We start from the raw sequence: 24,185 nt of genomic DNA on the forward strand, positions 1-24,185 counted from the left end.
AAGCGGTTCAAAAAACAATTTTGATAATACTTTTCGTTCAGCAACCGTCGGTTATAAAATTAAATATGTGATAATTTTCTCAATAAATTACAATGAAAGTTTTGAAATTAAATTGTTAATTATACTATAAGTTATTAAGTTGCATTGTATTTGACAATTCCGATCCACTAAACAAGAATGTTTTTGTTGAATGTTGTACTTCAAATAATTAATTAGTTTTAAGATTGCAATTAAAACAATTTTTTTTGTCTGAAATTACTATAGTTTCTGATATGTTAAAAAATTAGAATTGAAATTTCATTTTGAAAACATAAACCATGAATTCCAAAAGTAATTAATGCACCGACGAAACATGTTTTTGTGGGACTATAGAGAACAGTTAAATAGTTAATTATTCTCATATTTAAAACATTTTATATCACAAAAATTTAGAGTTTTTTTTTCTAGCATTTTTCAATCTCAATAAATTTTCTTCTACTCATGGCCCATCAACCGACATTATGCAAAGACGACCTAATTTTTCCTTATCTCTAATTAAGGAGTCAAATTATTCCTAATCTAAATTTATTTAGACATTAATTATTTCACATTCAGTCATGTAAGCCACTATAAGCTGCTAAGATAATTTTGTTTATTAATAGAAAAAAGAAAATATGAAAAAACTAATTTGCATGTGAGGGCCGGCCCTAATTAAACCTGAAGCTGCAGCCTTAAAATTATCTCATGGCAAGGGAAGAGTAAATTCATGTACAAAGTATTGAAAAAAATTCCCAAGGAATGACATGGACGACGTGGCTGCACACGTGCAAGTTCACCCCATTTCAAGTGGCCGACCATTTTTTTTTATACTGTTTTTGACTTATTTACATAATTATTTGATTCTTGCTGGGGCTTCAGTTACAAGTTCTTCCTGTTTTGTTTCATTCATAAATTATTGAACATGCTGGCAGAAGGGAAAATGTCATTTCCCCTTCTAGTAAGGGAGAATCCAAAGTTTTTTTCACTTGTACCTGTTTCAGCATAACTTTTGATGTGTTGCTTTGAATATATCCCAACAAACTTTTATAACACATGGTTTTGTCTAATTCTTCCTCTTTATCCTTGATGCCTTAAGGTGAAGCCAATTTATTTATAGAGATTGGGTTTGATTTTTCACATTAACAAAGGAGAATAAGGCCACTAAAGGATCTTAATTTCTTCACAAATGTAAGTAATTAACCACATCGGCTCAGATTCTGTAATCATGTGCAGTTAAGATATCGAAATCAAATCAATACAGTACAAAACAAAATATGCTTCATTTTTTTTTTGAAGCAAACCTTAAAATCACTAATTAATATGGCTTGGCACATAGTTTCAAGTTTATGTTTCTTTACCCTCATTTTCCAGGAATTAGTGGCTACTGCACTTCCACGCCTTGCCTTGGAGGGTAGTACGTACTTTTCCTATATAAAAATAAAACATACCAAGCACTTTCCTGCTCTGCTGACTCATCCATAAACAAAAGGAAAGAGAAGTGCCACCATTTCAGTTAAGTTCCATAGACAGGTAGATAATGACCAAGCCCTATTAACCAAAGGATCCACTGTAAAATTTTTTAACATAAAGGAAATTGCAACTTAAAGCGTGCATTATTATTCCATTACATACACAATTTTCAACTAAAAGTATTCCGAACTTAGCCGGGCTGGGAAACGAACAGATTGGTCCTTTGACTGTAACCTCTATAAATCAATAACCTAGCTCTACAATGTCAGGCTACTAAAGTCTATGGTTGTAGCAGCCGTACTAGCCAGCTTTCAAGGGTGGGTATTTTCTTTTGTGACTAATTAAAATATTAAAATAATTGTACAAATTTAATAATTCAATTAATGATTAAAATGATAAAGAAAAATATTAATGAAACAAAACTTAATTCTGTTTAACTTATATTATTTTTTAACTTAAGTAATAAAATTGTTGGCATAATTGATTCGGACACATCAAACAAAGAGTAATCTTAGATTGAACATCAAATTTAACATGACCGACCCAAAGTCAGCTACAGTGTCATTTTCAGAACTCAACGTAAACATGGAAGCATCTTAGTCTCTCCAGTCATTTACTATTGGTAAAAGGCTGCAATGATTGCACTCAAATGTAATTACAAGGTTGTCTTAATTTCTCTTTTGTTTGTTTCGTCTCGTGAAAAATTGGAAACTTGCAAGAAGTATAGGTAGGATTGTTGATCATGGCGGTGGTGATGATGTGGGCCACACGATCTTCCCTAGACTACAATCTTGCTGCCAAGGTGGGTCCGTTTGATTTCCCTTTGGCCGATAAAAAATTCTGATGACTCCCCGTGTTTCCCGTTCATTTTTTTACTGTGTTATCACCTGATCAACATTTTAATACCACTTGTCATATAATTTAAACAACTTTTAGTACTTTAAAGATCCTTCATTCTTGGTTAATTACCATGATTACTAAAACTAGCTTACGTTAATTAATTCTCTTGGGGTTATTTTGGAATTTGGACAGCTTAAAATAGTGAGCCGCACGATTAGGTAAGTTAAGTCGTTCGACTTTACGGATATAAATTCTTTATTTTGCTTGATTTTTTTTTGTAATTTTACATTAATAAAAAATTATAATTCTTAAATCCAAAATTATAAATTATAAAATTTAAACTTTAATATGTATGACAAATTTATTCAATACTTGATATAAAATTATAAAAAATACACGAAACGAGATATCAAATGAAAATAAAAATTTTTTATTATGGACCTTACACTTACCAAAATAAACAAAAAGAAGATTAAAAAAATTAAGTCAATTAATTAAGTCTTTTACTAATCCATGTGGTCTAATTGACGGGAAATTTCTACCTAAAAGTTACCATCTACTAGAATAAAGTTAACCTTTAAGACTTTATATGTTGAATTAATCAACAATTCCACATATATAATCATTCTCATTATTTTTTTTAGAACCTAATCATTCTCATTATTTTAAATTTTAATGATACAATTTTATAAAAAAAAAAATGAAATTGAAATCATTATGATTGGGTGATTAAGATTGATATTTCCAATTCGCTTAATTTTATTTCTTGTTACTATAAGATAGTTTTTTCGAGTCTTAATTTTAAGACTCTTAATTCTAAATTTCAGATAGAATAATGATTGATATTGAAATTGGGGTTGTAATTAAACAAGTTATATAGTCTTAAATCTTAAGAGAGCAGCTAAAACTATGGATAAAAGTTAGACCCGAAAGCATATGAAATTTCAATGATATGATATGATATGATATGATCATAGTATTACTTTTTAAGTTTTGTAACACAAAAATGAAAAAGGAAAAAACGGATAACATTGTTATGCTTTCATAGAAAAGCAAGTCAACGAGGGTATTGACATTTGAGTAAAATGTATGGTATGGCGTCGTTTTGATGAAGTCAAGAAGTCGGGGGCTTCTTTTTCTTTGGGACCTCTCGATCCTTTTCAACTTTGCTCCGATATCTCTTTTTTGCTTTGTTGCTCCTCCCTTGAAATGTAAGAAAGCTGCCGACATTGTTTTATTTTACTGCAATCTGTGTTTAATATTACAAATTAATCAATATTGGAATATGTATTAATGTTGAAAAATAAGTAAATTTCTTCAGCTTTTAGCCCAAAAAGAAAAAGAAATTAAATTATATGGACCAAGGGCAAGAAGTTTGCCTTTGTTGGAGAAAAGAATTAACACATTTTGCTTTCTTCTTCTACCCTTTTTGTAAATTACGGGTCTTTGTCTTGAAGATGCGCATGGCTAACAATGGAGGATACTAATTCATTATTTATTATTGAAATGGAAGCTTTGGTTCAGCCTAAAATTACTTATTATTATGCTTACAATTTAATTGGACTTTGTCGGATTGAAGTGGGGAACCCACTTGATACACACATTTATATGTTTCTCTAATCCAGTGGTTAGTTAACACATGTGGCTGGCATTAATGCTCATCAGCATTGAGATATGCTCCTGATCTTATTTCCTTTTTTGTTTTATTTGTTTTTTTTTTCTTTTTACAACCAATTGAGGGCATTCAGCCAGCAATTTCCCTTGAGCATCAAGTCTTCTGAATCTCATTATTGAACTTTGCTCAAAATCTGGCCAAAAGCGTGTGATAAAAAACCCTTTTGGGGTTCATCCAAGCCTATGCTCAAACTTTTTAAATGATTATAGAAATGGAAAATTTGATAGAAGTGAAAGGATAAGCCTGGGACACAATGAGCTAAAGTTTCTGTCTGGTTTGAAAGCTGACTAACTAGTCTTTAATTATCTCAACCCATATGACCAGCAATTATAGTTTGTACTTGTATTAGAGACTCATTGAATTGAGACTTCTTTTTTTTTTTTAATTTTATTTTATTTAATCTCTCTTTGGATCATCACTTTCAAATGAAAAACTGTACAAATTTAAAAAAATTCATATATACATACAACAATTTCTGTGTGTGATGATTTTTTTTTGTATAAATAAAAATAATGATAAATTTCGAATTATATAATAAAAGATAGCATTTCATAATTTCACCCATCTCATTTTGGAATTTGACTTCCAACTCTTTATTCTACAGTCTTAAATTTTTAAGATATAGAATGGTTTCATCTGTACCAACACTTTGAGCTTCTTAGAGTGGAATAATAGTGCAGCTTTAAGAGGGGTAGTTTTGGTGGTAGAGTGATGGCAATGACCCACAGAGGGGGTCTGCCTCTGCTCAGGCTCAGTTTATATAATTACTGCTTTGGATTATAAGGAAGGTAAAGACGGAAGAATCTATAAAGTAATGTTGAAAGCAGTGCATAATTGTGGGGGGATGGGTGACTGATGGTCAAGTCCCAGATGCCAGCTAATCTGCTATGAATATAGGTTTTGGCTCTTATACTAAGCTGCAATACTTCACGCTACTCGTTGCCTTTCTAGTTGTCTGCTCCTTTTTCTTTAAATGCAACTTTTATTACCATCTTTTTGGTAGTTAATTTTGAACTAACTTTCATTCTCAACAATAATGTCATTTATGTTTGTTCAACTTTGACCTCCATAATTAGAATGGACACTGGAGGGCACCCAGCCGAAAACCTAACCACATTGGACATAAGGTTATATGTCTGAAGCAGACTCCTTAGCCCACAAACCAAGCCAGCTGAGCAGCGTAAGCCTAAGCCCATCAGGGTTTCACTTCCTTACGGGGCCTTTGATCATTGAACTGCGACAAGCCCAATCCAAGTCTAGGAAGAGAAAAGACAAATTATAGAGAAAGAAAAAAAAGGAAAGGAATCCAGAATCCGTTTTTCTGTTAATCCAATCAGTACACGTGTCAAGTCTCTGACCAAACCCCATAAATATCCCTCCCGTTCTCTCTCTCCAAAAAACCTTTGAAAAATCTTTGTCCCTTCCTCTCTCTCAGTGAAGTGGTGAACGGTTGCCATGAGCTCCGGAGCTCTCCTCTTCTCTCCAAATTTCCCCAAATCCCCACCCGACATTATCTCCACCCGGAACAAGCCCAACCGGGCGGGATCCCTTTTCCGGGTTTGGGTCAATTCCCCCCATGGCTCTCTCTTTTTCCGTGTTTTAGTTAGTGATAGCTCAAGTGATAGAAGGAGAAGAAGAAGCGGGAAAGTGCTTGCAGACGTAAGAGAAATCCCCGAATCGATAAGAGAACCGGTTAAGCTTGGGGAACGATTAAATGATGTCGTTTTGAATGAGGAGGATTTTGACAGTTCGGTTCCTTGGTGGGAGCAGTTCCCCAAGCGTTGGGTTATAGTTATTTTGTGTTTCTCAGCCTTCTTGCTGTGCAATATGGATAGGGTAAGCCTTACTTTTAAGTTGTTTTTCCTTTCTTTGCTTCTTGATAAAAAAAAGAAAGCACTTCTTTTGAAGAGCTTTGAAAATGACCGTTAGTTTTATAGCTATAATTAGCAATAGTAGTTAAATTCAGTTAAACTTTTGTTATTCTTTGAATTATCAACTTTGAACAGATTTTGTTTGGCAGGTAAATATGAGCATTGCTATACTTCCCATGTCAGCTGAATTCAATTGGAACCCAGCAACTGTTGGTCTAGTACAGTCATCTTTTTTTTGGGGTTATCTACTTACTCAGGTAATAAATTCTTTCTTTCTTTTCCTTTTTTTAATGGTCTGGTCATGATATGAAATTTTTGTTTCTGTTAATCTAAAGGATAAATTTTTGTTGGTTTTTCTTGCTAATTTAGTTGTAGTTAATGACAGATTGCTGGTGGCATATGGGCAGACACTGTAGGTGGCAAGTCGGTGTTAGGATTTGGGGTAATATGGTGGTCCATTGCTACAGCTCTTACTCCTGTTGCTGCTAAAATTGGTTTGCCATTCCTACTTGTCGTTCGTGCATTCATGGGAATTGGCGAGGTTGGTTCTTTTATCAGTATTCTACCCAAAAAGCAAATTAATTCAACAGCTTTTAAGACGCAAGAATAGTTTGAAATTTTATCTTAGAAAACTACAAATATTGTCACTGTACAAGGCCAAAGTATTGACTTAGTTTGATTTTGTTTTCAGGGTGTTGCTATGCCTGCCATGAATAATATTCTGTCCAGGTGGGTTCCTGTTGCCGAAAGGAGTAGATCACTAGCATTGGTGTATAGTGGAATGTATCTTGGCTCAGTTACTGGCCTGGCTTTTTCACCATTCTTGATTCATCAGTTTGGATGGCCATCAGTGTTTTACTCCTTCGGTTCTCTAGGGACAGTCTGGTTTGGTTTATGGCTAAATAAGGTAAAATTGCTCCCCATATTCGTGGTATTGATTGACATGTTTCGTTACAAAGATTCTAAATTTGCTCTCATTCTAAACAAATTAGTATTATATGGAAATGAAGCACTCATATTTTGAATGATCTTAAGTTTTAGTGTAGATTTTTTGGATGAAGGCTTCAGTTGTTTGCCAACAAGCAAATTCTGATAGCGATAGAAGTGTTTGATTTTATTCAAAAATATCTTCCAAATGTAATATTTTTTTCTTCTTTTTTCTGTAGGCTCATAGTTCACCTCTTGAGGATCCTCAACTTCGGCCCCAGGAGAAGAAGCTTATTGTTACTAACAATATTACCAACAAGCCAGTTAAAACAATACCTTGGAGGTTAATCTTGTCGAAACCACCTGTATTGGCCCTAATAGTGTCTCATTTCTGTCACAATTGGGGAACATTTATTCTTTTGACATGGATGCCAACATACTATAATCAAGTAAGTCATTTCATCCCTGAATGCACACTGCTCTATTATTCTTGCAACCATAGCATTCAAAATGCTTAGTAAGCATCCTAAGTGTGGAAGAGTCAACAGAAACCGTAGATATTAAGTTCCTGGCAAACTATGGAAGTGAAATGTCCTGCACTGTCCCCTTATTTTGATAGCCAATGCCAATTTTTCATATTGGAAAATAATGCGCTTTTTAATAGTTAAGGCAACTGTTATAACTCATCAGTTGGCTAAGAATCTAGCTGATGAGTTCTGGCATTGTTATGTCTGAATTTGGATGATTCAGGACCATTTTCCCAAATTGTTGAAGTCTACTACCATTCTTCCTTGACTACATTGTGGCTTGTTGTTGACCTTGTTTCACCCTCACCCAAAAACATTTTTTCTTTCTCTGTTTCCACTTTTTAAAACTTGAAGCATTCACATGGTTATGTTCGGAGGCTTGTTCTAACAGTTGTTAAAAATGTTTGTCCTTCCCGTCATAGTATTAAGAATTTATTTTTGTTATACATCCATAGGTCCTGAAGTTCAATCTCACAGAATCTGGGCTCTTCTGTGTTTTGCCCTGGCTTACAATGGCTTTTTCTGCGAATCTTGGAGGGTGGATTGCAGATACACTTGTAAGCAAAGGTTTATCCGTGACCACTGTTCGCAAGGTACTCTTAGTTTTCATTTTCCTTAAAAAAATTCTTAGAATGGCTGTTTTGCATTTTCATTGTTCTTTAATTATGCAATTTTCTCTAAATATGCTTTCCTTCATATATACATTTATCAAGAGTGATGCACATGATGATTTTTTAAGTTCAATGCACTAACAACTTTGGTAAAGTTACAAATTCAATTCTCTCTTTCTCATGTCTCCTAGTGTATGTGCATATGTGCTCTTTCATCTTCTTCTTCCAAGTTCTCTGTTGCTAATGCTAAGTTGAATTTCTAAGTTGAACAGTCTGTTTAAGTTTACTGAATATATCTTACTATGCATTACAGATCATGCAATCAATTGGATTTCTTGGCCCTGCTTTCTTCCTAACTCAGCTGAGCCATGTCAATTCTCCTGCTATGGCTGTTTTGTGTATGGCATGCAGTCAGGTTTGCTTCTTTCAACACTTTGAAACATAAAATCAGTATACGTCTAGCGCCAGTTAACATACCTTCTTTTGTACTCAAACTTCCACTTAATCACGGTAGCTGAGTTACTCTACCAACAATGTTTTAATTGGTGGAACAGATATTATATAGTGGGTGATCAGACCCCTCTCTCGAATATTCTCTTCATTACTGAGTTTTGTCTGATGTCAAGGTTTATGACTTCTAGAATTTTAGATAGTTTGTAAATATTAAGTATAAAAAAAAAATGCAAAGTCGGGTATTTTTGTAAAATTCTTCTCTGTCCTATGTAAGTATGCTTATGGAGTCAGAAAATTCAGTAGATGCAATTGGCACAGCTAATTCTAGTTTTGTTATCTTGAATAGGGAACAGATGCATTTTCACAGTCTGGCCTGTATTCAAATCATCAAGATATTGCTCCTCGATATTCCGTAAGTTTTTAGTTCTTTCAGTTTGTTCTACAAAGCGTACTTCAATATAAAAGGAAGCTTAGAGTGATGAAGGGTGGCAAAATTTTGATTTGTGCTAATAATGCTTCACCTAACCACCGGTGTTTGTTGTAATAGCATTTGACATGAGCGGGTTATACTGGACTGCTGATATTGCTTTTCTTCTTAACCTTGTTTGGAGAAGTGATGGTTTTCCCTTTTTTATTTTCTATTTATTCTCTGCAGGGGGTATTACTTGGTTTATCCAACACTGCTGGAGTACTGGCAGGGGTGTTTGGAACTGCAGCAACTGGTTACATTCTGCAACATGGTAAGAAGTCATTCCTTGATTTTTTTCGAGTGGTAATTAGCTAAATAGAAATATATGTTAGACCAGTTGAAACTAAATGGAAAATCAAAATTGATTCCTGGCTTATATTTATGAACAAGAGAAATGTGCCCAATTGAACTGAATCATGGCCTAAGGAATACAATTTGCTGAAAAAATTTTAACTCACCTTTGGCTGTGGAAAGTTACCTACAGGTGACATCGGAGAATAAGCCAAGTGGGTGGAGTTGCTCCTACTTAATAACTTTGCCCTCATGTTTGGTTGAGTTGATCAATTTCATTTAAAACATTCATCATGCTGTATTTAGAAAGAGAATGAGAAAATAAAAATGTCTTTGTCGAAAAACAGTGGGTTGGTTCGAATTTCAGGACACTTCCATCCAAAGCCTTCCTAATATGGTGGCTATAGAATCCTGGTCCATGTGTATTAGCCTGTAGCACTTCATCTAGATTCAAGATCGCCCACAAAATCCTATGATTTCATTTCCCCCTATTCCCCCATAATTGAATCTTTACACAATTGCTGATTCTTGGGCATTTTCCTTTATATTGAACATTCTCAGGTTCTTGGGATGATGTGTTCAAGGTTTCAGTTGGGCTATACTTGGTTGGAACTGTGGTTTGGAACCTCTTTTCAACTGGTGAGAAAATACTGGACTGACTCTCGGATATTCAGATGTTTAGCATGGGGCATTCAAGCCCCCACGTGCCTGAGCTATTTGAGAGAGTTCAATTGATTGAATGAAGACAAAAGATGAAAAAGCATGAGTCAAATTTTGGAGGAAAGGACTTGAGCTAGTGGCCATATTTTCTTAATGCCAGGGAGGGAGACCCAAAATTTGAAATCCAAAATTGTCAATGGCTCTAATATTGCAATTGTTGCAAGAGGTCTCGTTGGAGGAAGAATTTATTTGTATGGTAAACACACCACAGCCTGTAATCCTGTAAATGCTATATTTAATCCTTAACAAATCAGTTTGTAATTTCATTGCCTTTTTTCTCTCAAACACGTTGTTTTTTTGGTAGGATCTCTCAATCACTTGGACAGAAGTGATTATGTACCACAAATACACACATGCACAAATACAGGCGCGCGCACACACACACACATACACATATGTAAAACATGAAGAAAGTAAAATCTTTAATCCCTTAGGTTGGACTTTGTGATTTGTAAATGCTGAAAATTGAGAGTATAACTTTTATTGAAATTATAAAATAAGCATATGAAAACCCATATCAACTGATACGGAATATAAACATCACAAAGACATTGCTCTTTTGAATGACTAAGTGTACCCTTAAGCAACTGTAATCAAATTCAACAACCCAAACAAACATTGTATGAAATTGTGAAGTAAAAACAAATCAAACTATATACCACCCAAAGCCCAATTGGACCCCCATGCCTTAATTTCCTGTATATCCCATAAGAGCAAATACACAGTTGAGTTGAGAGAGCGAAATGTACCCAGATGTCACAAATCTTATGCTAGTATACGGGGCTGCAAGTAAACGCGAAGACCATCCTTCATGAACAGAGTGAGAGACATCTTTTGCTCAACCCTGTGTCCCGGAACCAGCGAGAGCCGGTAACGCAGCAGAACTGCTGAGGCCGCAGACTTCATTTGCAAGTAAGCCAAATCTTTCCCCAAACAAGTCCTTGGTCCAGCGTTGAATGCCACAAACTTGTAAGCATCCTTTGGTGGATCGAACTTGTTGCCTTCTGCAGATAGCCACCTTTCAGGCCTAAACTCCATGCAATCTTCTCCCCATATAGTCTTCATTCTTCCAACTGAATATATCGAATATGTCACAGTTGAGCCCGTGGGCACGAACGTGCCATCCGGTAAGACATCGTCTTGGACAACGTACTTGAAGTCCTGAGGGACTGAGGGGTACAAGCGCAGTGTTTCAGCTAATGCTGCTTTCAGATATATCAATCTGTCTGCTTCATCAAACACCAGAGGTTCTTCAAGCCATTTTTTGCGGTCTTGACCACGCGTGTCACAGAGAACCGTTGATATCTCGTTGATGATCTTTTGTTCAATCTCTGGATGGTTCATGATGAGCCAGAAGAACCAGCTGAGGGCTACGGAAGAGGTGTCCCGGCCAGCGAGGACAAAGTTTAGAGCAATTCGTTGGAGAACAGCGCTTGTAAAGAGATTGCCCTCAGCATCTCTTTTCTTCATAAAACGGGACAGTAAATCATCTGACGGAGATTCTTTTCGCGCTTCAATGGCATCGTTCATGTAGTTTTCAACGATTTGGAGGCTACTCTTTAATCTTCTCTCTGCTCCAATCCCCAAGATCTTCTCCAATCTCCATAGTAAACCAGGGTAAAGAAGCCTATAGAGAGTTGCTTCAGTGGCTGTGTCAAAAGCCATAGCAAATGGATTTTCAGGTAAGTCAGGAGAGAGTGTTTCTGGATCTTTACCGAAGGTAAGGCCACAAATGTTGTCAAAGGTTAAGCGAAGCAACAACTCTTGCAAGTCTACCCATTTCTTCTCATTGGATGCTTTGTCTAAAATACACCATAGACGATTCTTGATAGTCCTATTCACCCACCGAGCCATGGCTTGCCTGAGTGTCCGGGTTGTGAACTCAAGTGCTGCTGTTTTCCTTTGAATGAGCCATGTCTCTCCATCGCTATTGAAGATCCCTTGCCCCAAAAGATCATGAAATGCAGCTTGCCAGTGAGGCCCTTTCGGGTAGTTATCGAACCGCGTGCGGAGAATGTGCTCGATGTTTTTGGGGTGACAAGTGACGGTGTAGAACCCTTGCTTCCGAGCCAAGCAAGGAAGAGCAATCGTACAGGTTTGATAGGTTGCTGAGCCACCTGTTGCTCGAAGGTTACTAGCAATCCAATCATGGATTCTCCCCCGGTTCATGACAAGATATGGTAGGCTACCGACTATCGGCCATACTCTTGGACCGGTTAACCTCCTGACTAGGAGATGGAACCAGAGTGCGTAAGCAAATATAGCAGCAGCTAGGCTGAAGACAAATGTAAGGGTCTCCATGGGAATCAGAGAAAGTTGGTGCTAATCAAGGTCTAATATTATTACACTAGACAGTTTAATTTTGAGACAGATTGATAACAATGGAGTTATATATAAAGTGATAAAATGAGAAAGGTTTAGGAAGAGTAGTTAGGAAATTTGAGTCCGAGGACAGGTCGCTGTTGGGTTGATAGGAACTATGAGAGAGAATTTACACGAAATTAAGCCATGGCAAGCTTTTTCAGTAGGTGCCAAAGACTTGCACTTGCTGTCATTAACTAAGACGTGTCCTTATGATTTATCAACTCAGCTCTAATTGGTTAACTTTGCACTCTAATTAATCTATTTCATTCAATTGCCAGCCGGACTCTTAAACTTCTGGAAGAACTGCTATTTCAAATATGTCAGCAGATGGTGTGTCTTTTGAATATCAGCATCGTATGATAGGAATAGTAATTAATCATGCCAATTAACCTTCAATATAGGCAAATGAATTAACAGTTAATTTAGAGATGAATATATTAATTAGTTTTAATCATGTATAATGACGACAGGTGTTAATATTTAGAAATTAACAGTTCAGTGTTGTGTTATGTGTTATGATTTCAAAAGGAAATTGTGAATCTCACATCAATAGTGTATTAAAGTATGATTGAGTATTTAAATATTTACATCATCTTCATTTTGTAAGGTGCTGATTGTGAGATGAAATTATGAGACTCAATGAATTAAAATGGATAATACAAATTAGTGTGGATTGTGATAATATAAATCTCTTGTGGCTTATTTTTCTATGTTCCAAAACCTCTTACCTGACCTGTCAACGGATATCATCAAATGTGTACAATGGAAATTTCACATGAAATATAGAGAACACTTCTTTGGGGGGCTAATGCACTTTCTTGAATGTACGTTTGATAAAGAAAGTTAAGCCAATTGTTTTCCACAAAACCAACTGTTCACTATTTTACTTTTCTTGGAATCCTTGGTGACCCTATTCCAAAGAAAAAGAGAAAGAGAAGTGGTTAGAGACAGTTTACCCGCATTGAGAAAATGGGTTCTTGGTTACAAAGCCTAGAGATAAAAGCCAAGTCTAAAAGCACATGTTAAAAGAAAACCCAAGCTACAATTTGACTCCCTTTGAGTGAGTAGTTTCAAGAGAGGGGAAACTTTAAGAGAAAGAAATGTAAGGGCCTAAACGTTTCCTCTTTTTAACCCTTTTGCTTGAGGAACAGGTCATCATACCAAACGCCTTGATGTTTTCTTTTTCAGGGATTTTTACGTGATAATTAAATTTGTGAGTCAAATGCCATCGACTTTTGCTTTGTTATTTTAATGCTGTTTGTATTGTTCACGTCTATTTATTCTTGTCTAAGCTTACTGGTCTTTCAACAACAATCACAACTATACCCAATGAGTGCAGCCGATGTTGCACCATGACAAATTGTTTTGTTTTCTTTCATATATGCCACTTCATGCACTGCGAAGAGGGAACTAGGCATTTGTTTTATGGATTAGCTGAAAAATATGACATCTTGGCTAGCTGATAGTTATACCCTTTAAATCACTGATGATCCCATTATATATCTAGTATATATATATATATATACAGAAACTATGTCACATTGGTGTAATCACTGTCAATAATTTTACAACCAATTAATTAGTTGGTTAACGACCTTGTGATAAATATATATATATATATATATAAAACTTTGTGTTATATTATATATTACTTCCCTGCAACTTTTGGATAAAAGATGCAGAAGCTCAATGAGCTGGTGGGATTAATAGAGCAAGTTTCAGTTAAAAATTATGGGAGTTGACAATCAGATTTATTCTTGTTTGATATCTCATATATATATATATATATATATATATATATATATATATATATATATATATATCCCTTGTGTTAGTTGTTCCAAGTAATGTTCCTTAATCCTCCATGTTTCGAATTTGTTTCAGATCAGACATGTAGTAGAAATCCATCCAATGAAAATTCTAATTCCAGTGGAATAGGATATATATATATATACTACATTACCAATTTTATGCTTTATTGTTCCGTCTTTGTTTATATCCAACACATATTCGATAGATATAAATATAAAGGTTTGATTTTCTAAATATATAAAAACCTAAACGTATTCAAATTGAATACAAAATCGTATCTGAAATTGGGTAAGTTATTCAAATCTTAAGTTATAGAAACATTCATTCGGAAAGAATTATTAAGGTACTTAGTTCTTAATTAGGACTAACCACTTGATTAAGCATAATTGGCCGTTGCCCTCCCAACAAAATAGGCCACTTGATTTAGTAATAAAACTTTGGATTAAACCCCCTTTGTCATGGACCCTAATAAGAGGCAGTGGCAGATTACAAAGTTCTTTTAAGTCAGAATTTGGTTAACCACCGTGTTTGTATTTTCTTTATTGTATAAGAGATGAGGCATGAACACATGGGGGATTAATTAATTACATAATCTTTTAAGGATGGGGCTTTAAATTAACGTACAGGTATCTTCTTCCTTTCTTTTGTGTGAAGCATCATCAAAAAGCAAATACGTACTGTGCTTCCAATCTTGGAAACATGATTAATTTTCTCTTCTATTATTTTTGATGTCTAATTTTGACTATAGTAGTACACGTGGCAAGTGACGTGGTAAACACGATACAAAAGGTGACATAGTAATACAGGTGTCAAAACATGTGACAAGTGATTTGATGAAACATGACATAAAAGATGACATGACAAAACACGATATAAAAGATATGACATGACAAAATACACGATAAGTGACGATACAAAATACGTTATAAACAGATGATGTAACGAAATATGCCGCTAAAAGATAATGTAACAGAACACATATTTCATCAACAAATGATGTAACAAAATACATCATAGAAAGTTGACACACAAATGATGTTATAAGGACATGTGATAGTTAGTGTTAGATATATTGTAACGATAAAAGACGTCAATACATGAACAACTAGTACGTGAAACAAAAGAGAAAAATTTTAATGTATATAAAACTAATCCTATTCATAATTTAACCCTAACTAATTAATTCTATATTGTAAGATAACTCTAACTAAACAATTTATATAATTATTTTAACAAAATTGATAAAAATCTTTATAACTCATAATTTCATTCACCATCTCTTTATGACGTAACATGATAATATTTCTACCCAACTCATAGATTTGTGAAAATACTAACTCTAGGAACATATCAGCCTTGTTTGGCGGTGAGGTCCGTTTGGACTCCGATTTAGGTTGGTTGCAGATCTATGGGGCTGAAGCCCACATCAAAACAACTAAGGAACAAAAGTGATTTGGGCTTTCTAAAAGGCGATTTCCATTTGTTCCACTGGCTAGCGGGCTCAGGCCCACATCAAAACGGCCATGAAAGAGAAATGATGTTGGGTTTTTGTACGGAAGGTTGGAAAAGTGCATAGGTTAGCATTTAGCCACGTATCAAGTCCTATATCCATACCTGCTAAGATCAGCTCTCATCCCTTATTTTTCCTCCCCTGAAAAATTGGAAAATCACAGAAACAAAAAAGAATTAAAATAAAATAAAGTAATAAAAACCATTAAAAATCAAGCAATGATGATAAGACACTTGTGGAGAGCTCGTGGTACAAACACTGCCAAGTTCTTCCCACTCATCATCTCAAAAGCCATCCAACGGTCCAAAATTCACTGCAAACACTATCCCCATAAAATATATTTCCACTATACATAATCTACCTAGCTCCAGCATCATTTCAAAAGAACAAGGGAAGAAAACTTGTCTAAGCTTAAGTGACAATGGCTTCTCTGCTAATTTCCTTTGCTCCTTCAACTACAAGGGTTTTCGCAGCAACAGCGGCAAAAGGTGCCGGTGGAAGCAAAGAAGAGAAAGGGCTTTTTGATTGGATTCTTGGGCAATTGCAGAAGGAGGAGCAGTTCTATGAAACTGATCCCATCCTCCAGAAAGTTGAAGGAAAGAATGATGATGGCACTAGCAGTGGCCGCAAGAACTCTGTTTCTGTCCCACAGAAGAAGAAGGGTGGTGGCTTTGGGGGACTTTTCGCCAAGAAATGAAGTATAATCCGATCATCTGGGGGTCTCATTGGTTTGGAATTATTCCCGTTTTGTATCTTGTACTCTTGGAACCTTACTTGATTCTTGAACACTAAGCTGTTATTAATTTCCTTAAATGCACACTACCTTTTTCTCAATATATTCTATTAAATTATGAATTCATTTGAAGTTAGATGTTTGGATTAACTGATTCTTGGTAAGTTCACTGTTAAGAAATTAAAAATACTACCCAATAAACGAGAGTAAAGTGGCAGGCTGAGTTTTTTTACGAAAGGCTCATCACAGTTTAGGTTGTGAATTTATGTGCTTGTCTGCTTTAAAACCTTGGAATAAAACAAGGAACGTGAATAGCATATTTGATATACCGTATCTGATAAATTTGTCTGCAAAACAAAGTGAACTGTATACGGCAACATTTCATGCAACAGTGATTAAACAGAAACTGGCTCCGTCTGTTGTATTGTTTTTTTTTGGAGAATGCAACTGTTAATTTTCTGTATGTGATTGAGAAATATCATGCATTAGCTCACTATCTGTTGACACGTTGTCTTAACATTTCTGTAGTCGTCGCAGAGGTGAAGGTGACAGCTTCTAATGCATGAACCTGACAAAACCTAAAGACAATGAAATTCATATCTGGTAGAAGTTTAACATTTGTATAGATGAAGTTACAATAAATTAGAGTAGGAGAAACAGCCAGATCAGGCACTGGTTAGAGGTATTAAATAGAATAATTCTAGCCAATGGGAAATGGCAGATGCATGTCTGGATCAGCATCCAAGCAGATAGACAAGATTAGGTCAAAAATAAATCATGGTTTGCTCTCTTTCTGAGTAATTCTTTATTTTTCTTTCAATCTTAAATAATTGACAAGCTATTTAGGCAACTGCGAACATTGAACAAACAAAGATTTGTTAGGATCTTGTTATATTCAATTACATCTAGTACCTAACTCATTTCTGTCAGAGTGGACACAGTTAAACATCGGATTAGCTGGCATCTTGCTTTAAGGGACTATTTGTTTCAGAACAAGGCCAGTTCAAGCTAAAGAAACACAGTGTATGGCATAATAGAGAGGGATGTGAAATCCAAATTCCAACAAGACCTTGTTTAATCACAGGGTTCAAATCAAGCTTTGGTAGCGGACAGGATGGATAATGGGTGATTGTCGTGTGCCAATTGACAAACAATAAGGACGAATGTCACACTATTGGCATGTCAATTTTGGTCTTGCCCTGAAGAAAGCTAGGCATGCTCGGCCAATTCTATGTCAAAAAGCTAAGAATTCTATTGCACACGCCCGATTTGGAAAACAATATCATGTGACTGCTTCAAGTAAAGTCCTCAACAGTCTGTTGTGGTTTTCGTCCTCTTTGAAAGTCGCAATAACTTTACTAGAAACTTTTTTGGTAGAAATGTGCTCATATTCACCTTGGGAAATGTAAAAACATATAGATTGAAGAACAAGATATACACCTATGTCAAGGCTAGAAATGGACTGATATGGAAACCTATGAAACAAAGCAAGTTAGCTGGTAAGCCCTGTCGAAGATATGCATCCCAACAGAATGTCCGGTAGGAGAAATGAATCCGAAAGGATAACATAAGATAGTCTTTCATAGGCAAACTAAGTAATGCTTTACTTTCTTCAACTAAAGAAAAAGACAATGTACATATAAGCTACTACCATGCTTAATATTTTCAGCAAACTATTTTATGACCAAATATTACCATTAACTACAGAGCTCAATGAGAATTAGCAGAAACAGAATTTGATCTAGGCAAAGAAGCAGAAGAGTTGATAAATTCGATGCAGTCCTCGATGGCAGCACTCCTATGAGAATCAACAGGAGTTACAAATGGCTTTGATCTTCCTGATGAAGAAGAAACCTTAGGAGAAGGCCTAATTCTCATTGACACCACATGCAAACCTTTTGCCACTTTCCCACCGAGATGCTTGAGAAATCTTACCGGTGAAAACTTAGATCTTTTACACAGCATGAAGCCACAACTCCTGGTGACTCCCCTGTTCCCAGCAGCCTTGTTATCGGACTTCTGCATAGCAGAAGCATTTACCTTGTTGTTTCCCTTTTTCCTACTCACTTTGTTGCTCCCTTTAGTTGACATCTTCTGCATTTAGCTGACCTTTGAGAGAGAGAGAGAGAGAGAGAGAGAGAGAGAGAGAGAGAGAGAGAGAGAGATGGAGGTAGGGAGTTGCAGTAGGGGCAACAACTGAAGTCGCAGTGGATGGAAAATGAGGTGTGGATGGATGGGAGGGCTTGACAAATAAAAAAGGAGAGAATGCTGAAACAGTGGGCTAAAAAAGTTCAAGGCAAGGAGGGAAAAGTAATTAAAAAGAAAACAGAAAAATAAAAAAGTTATGATTAAATATAAGCCCACACTTCACACACTTATGTAAACTGAAAACAGTGTGATGTGGTTTTTGTAATCAAACCCAAATCATGGACTTACCTTGGGTAACTTTTCTTACAAGGGATTCTATCTGTAGTATGCTTTCTTTTCTTTTACATACCCTGCAATGCAAAGCATGATGATGTACGATCAAAGATAAAGAAATAAAGACTAAACGCCATTCAAGCAAAATAATAAATAATATTTCAACCAGCATCTGAATTTGAGTTTGTAATCACTCGGGCTGGGGCAAATTTGAGTTAAGAGAGAAGGGTTTAGGTTGCCACTTACTCTTTGGCTCAACTGTGAGAGGGTGTTTGGTCTAAGTTTCAAGACTTGCTTCTCTCTTTCTTATACAAAAGAAAACCTAGTTGATTGCATTGTTTGGATTGATGTCATTAAGGGTCTCATACAAATTTTGTTATGGATCTTGGGCATGTATCAGGCGTCTGTTGTCAGGCAAAAACTTTTGGCAAAAGGGGGAGAAATGTCAACACTATCAGCTGGTTGCAAATGCATGTCAGGATCTCCAAAGCATTTAGCAAATGAATCAACTTACTCTTATGTCCATTTCTTTCTAACAACTTAAAGAATCCACCAGCATTTCGCATCAGAAATATATATATATATATATATATAATGTTGTGTTATCATTCTTTTTTCGTTTTCCGAACGCTTGACATCATGACTAAGTTAGAAAGATGCCCCTCTCTGCAAGGCAACAAATGAAAGACGAAATGCTATCATTGTCTTCAGAATTTGGTGGGGACCTCGAATTCTCATGTACACACGAGGGGCTATAGACTAGTACCAATATCAAAATCATATGTATCACAAAAAGATGCTCAAAGAAGTTGGCAAGAAGCCTTTAGAGAGGAGGAATAGGATAAAAAAAATAAAACAAGGCATAGTTTTCTTTGATTTCTCCCAGTGCTCTCTTCATTTGGAATCTCTAAAGCAGAGGGTCCAGTGAGAGCCGATCTAAGCTGAATATATATATATTCTGCTATTTTCATTAAGTTTAATCTCTCTCCTTTAGAAAAGAAGTTATAGATGAGGTAACCTTTCGGTAAAATCTGCTTTGATCATAAATAAGATCGAAGAACTTTTTGACTTTATCCTTTGATCATATTCAGTATGGAAGCCACAGATTCCCCTGCTTTTGCTTGCTCAGGAGAAAAGGGTTGGAGGTTGGTGTTTTCCATTTATTTGATTGACCAAAAAGTAAACAAAAATAAATGCCAAAGGTGGTTAGAAGTTAAAAGTAACAAGTCAGAGAAAACCAGGTAAGTTAAAGACATGCCGGTCTCAATTTCCTAACCTCTCCCCCAAATCTCAAGACTGGAGATAACTATTCATTAAGGCTAAAAACCAGATTAGTACAGGATAAATTATGATTAGACATGACAAAAGATGCAATGAATGATTAACCATGTAAAATTAGTATGTCTAAAAGCCAAAAGAAAAATTACAAATACAACTGTATCTGCACTCTGCGGTTGAGTAGTGATAAGTGTTTATTGGTATCAAAATCACAATCAATTGATAAAGTGGAAGAAATTTTCTTTTTTCAGTGCAAAAGTTGGATGACAAAAGCATCCATTGTACTAAAGATTACCAAGCCTGATTGAGTTCTAGACAAGGGACCTAAAATGACAGTTTACCAAATGGGTATATGCTCTGCCGAAAGCTGGACTCACTCATAGATGCTTCCTACTCTGTTTGATTTCAACCTTTTCACTGATATATGCTGTCTGGAGTTCAGAATTATCTAATTAAGCCAAGTTACTACTAATTGCAGTATATTGATTCAAGTCATTCAGTTACCATGCATAAATAGTATTAGGTTATTTGTGAAGACTGAAGGAGTAGTGTTTTTGTTAGTGCTGAATGAAAAACTGAAAATCAAACCAAAATAAGCCAGCAATTCTTAGGCTAACTTGACACATGAATAGGAAGATCCTCTCAGGCTTTCTTAGTGATTACCAAACCAGGTTTACTCAAGAAGGGGTGTAGCTTTATCTAGAGATCGATGGTCATTTCTAAAAATCATGTGATGACAGAGAAAAAGAAGGTTCTTAACAGCTCAAACAAGTGAACAACAGTCTATGCTCATCCCAACTCTTTCCCTCTCCAACCACTTGCAATAAATCTAACTGTGTGGTAATTACTGCAACTACCAAATACCAATAGACCAATGCTCAAGAACTCGAGGAAACCAGATCTCAACTGCTATGATTAAGATGACTAGAGGCTGAAAGTCCTCGTATTGGGGATTCTAGGTTAACCAGAAAGGGCAGGCATATGAGTACACACATTAAAGACTCTAGCTGGATTTAAAACATATACCATATAACCTACATGATTACTACATTCATAATGAATTTAAATGTCGTACAGCTTTCTTTCATTTCATTTTAATTTTGGTTGGCAAGCAAGCAAATCTAAGTACTCTTTTTCTATTTCAATTGGTATCATGGATTAAAGAAGTTCATTGGCAAACACCTGTCAGAATCGTAGCTCTTATACAGCTAGCAGAGAACCAAACAATCATGTATAAGCCACATTCAGATACAGTTAGCAAACTAAAAACGAAGCACAGTCAACTAGTCAAATTCCAGCTGATTTGAGCTTCTGTAATGCAATCTTCAACCGTTTACTTTGAGGCTACTAAAGTATACAGCAGTAGCTTTTTGCTATTTTCTCCAGTTATCTGTGCAATATGTTCCATGCTTTTAACCAGAATTTTATTCCCAAATTGTCACACAATTCACACAAGATTTTTGATAGAAATAAAGCAGAAAATGGTATTTCAGAGAGAAGAGTTGGAGTAGATAACCAGAACCAAGTTGTAGAGTGTGCCAACATTCATCCTCTGCTCCTGTATACAGCTTATCATTTAGCATCAGAACTTAAGATCATGGTCAAACATGCTTCAAAGACAAATATATAAATGCAAAACCCCCCTCCGATGCAGTCTTACCATTTCCTCAAACCAAATGTTCCAAAACCAAACACTCCCTAGTCATCACCATCAGTTTCTCAACAAGAAAGATAAGCAGATCAATAAAAGTCAATGAATTGAGTTCTTCAATGATCTGTATCTTAATCTTTCAAAAGTACAGAGACTATAGAGCTTTTCAATATACACAATCCTGTAATTGATATGAGAAAAGAAAACTCACTGTCTATCATTTTTTACAAGCAAAAGCTGTCCATCATGAGTAATGATATAATCCAAGAAATCCTTAACTTCTCCAGAATCCTTAAAACACTGAGGTGCATCAAGATCACTGTCCAAATTATACCAAACCCCATCAATATTTCTCAATGCAATCCAATGCCTACTTTTCCAGAGCCCAGCATACCGTCTAACCGGAACATTAATCACAATTCCCATCAAAATTTCATCATTAAGATCAATAGCTGATGCTCCATTTCGACGATCATGCCAAATCACAGTCTTCCCTTTCCCTTCAAGTGCAGCAATCAAAACATTTATGTCATAGTTTCCAGTAATTGAATTATGGTGAGGCTTGAAGACTAATGAAAAGGGTGTCCAAATTTCCTTGTTTGGGTCATCAAGAACAAGTTTTTCAGCAACGGAATTCAAGCTTGCTCGAGTAAATGCATCTTTTTGCTGAATTATAACAAAATATTACAAATTATTAACGAAACCTATATACAACAACATACTAGAAAAGAAAGAAAGCGAGAAAGAGAGAGAGAAGGTACCTGGAAGAGATTGTTAAGGGAATGTAAGAGGCAATATTGTAATCTCTGCCTTTCGTGATAGATTTGGTTCTGCTCGCTTGCCATGAATCAAAGGCTGTGGAAATTTGATTATTGCAAAGGGAACCAATGGCTGTTTTGCTCGTCAAATTCGAAGGTTCTTGATTTTGATCAGAGGCTCAACTTTGTCCGGTAGGCTGCTCGTTTTGCCGATCTTAAAACAGGTAGAATATTAAAAAAAAGAAAAAAAACCAGCGTTCTTCGTTATCGAGAGTTTTCCATTTCCACCCCCCCTTCTGGCCGGATGTCTGGGTGACCAGGCTTGGGTGTTACTGTGAAACTGAAAACATAAGTCCCAAGTAAAAACCTTATGCGCTCGGCTAATTATTTTGAATTTGTTTAAATTTGCAAAGCAAAAAATTATTATAATGTTGATCTAATATATTATGTTAAAATATATTATTTAAGTCATTGTAACTTTAATCATGAAGGAAATGTTTGAAGTGCAAAAAATGAAAATATATAATTGACACATAACATGAATTTATTTTTTTTATTTAGGAAAAATAGATTTGACCTCTTTTTTTCTTTGAAAATTGAAAGCTAACCACCTGAGCTTGGCCGGAAGTTGAAATAAATATCTAAAGTTTGAAGTTCCGACTGCACTGTTGCACGAACAAGCATTTCCCTTTTTAGTTTCAACTATGGAACAAAGTCATGGAAACTTGGAAGATATAGAGCAGATAGAAAACAATATAGACAAATCCCTGCAGCTATGTTATGTCTACCTTGTAGCTATGCCTTTGCCCCATTTTCAATAAACAGATCCAGACAATAACCTTGACTCACTCACTGCTCACACGTAACCACACTCAAACTGATGTAGGAAGCTGTGCCATTTGATATATGCATTTGAGCCTTTTGTGCCTCTATTTCATAGGAGACTTAACCAGGTCTGTCAGAAGAAACCGCTTAATAGCAAACAACCTTTGCATATTTATCTATTATCAATTAATCTCAACTTAACTGTAAATAAAAACAATACATTCACGACCACAGCAATATCTACCTGTAAAGCTGCAGTTTTCTGTATCATAACATCCTAAACAAAAGAATAAGAAACAAATAAGATCAAAAGTCTTGTTTCCTGTCCACTAACCAAATCAAACCTGCACATATAGTCTTTTTTTTTTTTTAATTTTTAAATAGCAAAAAATCACAAGCTTTGCCTATTTTTTTACACAAAGAAACCATAAAAATACATTAAATCCACAAAAATTTCCCCTCTTTTTACCCACCTGATGTTTACTCAAAAGAAGGTGGAAGTATTTTGGCCGTAAAAATTTGGAATCCAGGCAAAACTGAGAGATCTACTACACCTTTTGGGAGGTTTGCAATTTTCTGAAGCAAAGAAAGCCTGTTCTCTCTAATTGTTTCGTCGTCCTTCACATAGAAGTCATATTAGTAAATCATTTTTGATTGGGATGGGGACGAAGAACCTGTGGAACTCAAATATAAAGAGAAAAATAATTTTCAAAATAAAAATAAAGAGAGAAAAATAATTGATTTGATACAATGTTAATTGATACCCTAGGCTGCTTACACTTGTTTAAGTTTATCAAGCAACTTGATTTAGCTTAAAAGTTGAGTTCAAACAAAGTTATTTTATTATAGGCTTACTTTGTTTTGTTTTGTTTTTTTTAAAGAAAATAAGCTTTGGTTAACAGTTTACCTTGAATTTGTCTATAAAACTTACAATTTTATATAATAAAGCAAAATAAAACTC

The 24,185-nt window shown here is 35.4% G+C and overlaps 4 protein-coding genes across 4 annotated transcripts; 2 read left to right on the top strand and 2 right to left on the bottom strand.

Moving 5' to 3' along the window:
• On the top strand, positions 5,385 to 10,150 carry LOC18590527 (sodium-dependent phosphate transport protein 1, chloroplastic). The gene is made up of 10 exons (XM_018128119.1): positions 5,385 to 5,839; positions 6,024 to 6,131; positions 6,260 to 6,415; positions 6,566 to 6,781; positions 7,041 to 7,250; positions 7,784 to 7,921; positions 8,253 to 8,354; positions 8,739 to 8,804; positions 9,048 to 9,132; positions 9,714 to 10,150. Exons 1-10 carry the CDS (start codon positions 5,459 to 5,461, stop codon positions 9,809 to 9,811), a joined length of 1,560 nt encoding a protein of 519 aa, XP_017983608.1. The 5' UTR covers positions 5,385 to 5,458; the 3' UTR covers positions 9,812 to 10,150.
• On the bottom strand, positions 10,329 to 12,209 carry LOC18590528 (cytochrome P450 86A1). The gene has a single exon (XM_007016093.2). It carries the CDS (start codon positions 12,171 to 12,173, stop codon positions 10,638 to 10,640), a length of 1,536 nt encoding a protein of 511 aa, XP_007016155.2. The 5' UTR covers positions 12,174 to 12,209; the 3' UTR covers positions 10,329 to 10,637.
• On the top strand, positions 15,812 to 16,417 carry LOC18590529. Its single transcript, XM_007016094.2, has one exon. It carries the CDS (start codon positions 15,980 to 15,982, stop codon positions 16,253 to 16,255), a length of 276 nt encoding a protein of 91 aa, XP_007016156.2. The 5' UTR covers positions 15,812 to 15,979; the 3' UTR covers positions 16,256 to 16,417.
• On the bottom strand, positions 17,849 to 23,882 carry LOC18590530 (josephin-like protein). The gene is made up of 4 exons (XM_018126930.1): positions 23,011 to 23,882; positions 22,403 to 22,739; positions 21,853 to 22,307; positions 17,849 to 18,392 (listed from the first exon to the last, which is right to left on the bottom strand). The coding sequence occupies exons 2-4, from the start codon at positions 22,484 to 22,486 to the stop codon at positions 18,002 to 18,004; spliced, it is 930 nt and encodes a 309-aa protein (XP_017982419.1). The 5' UTR covers positions 22,487 to 22,739; positions 23,011 to 23,882; the 3' UTR covers positions 17,849 to 18,001.

The sequence above is a fragment of the Theobroma cacao genome, chromosome 9 (assembly GCF_000208745.1).
Source record: "Theobroma cacao cultivar B97-61/B2 chromosome 9, Criollo_cocoa_genome_V2, whole genome shotgun sequence".
NCBI lineage: Eukaryota > Viridiplantae > Streptophyta > Magnoliopsida > Malvales > Malvaceae > Theobroma > Theobroma cacao.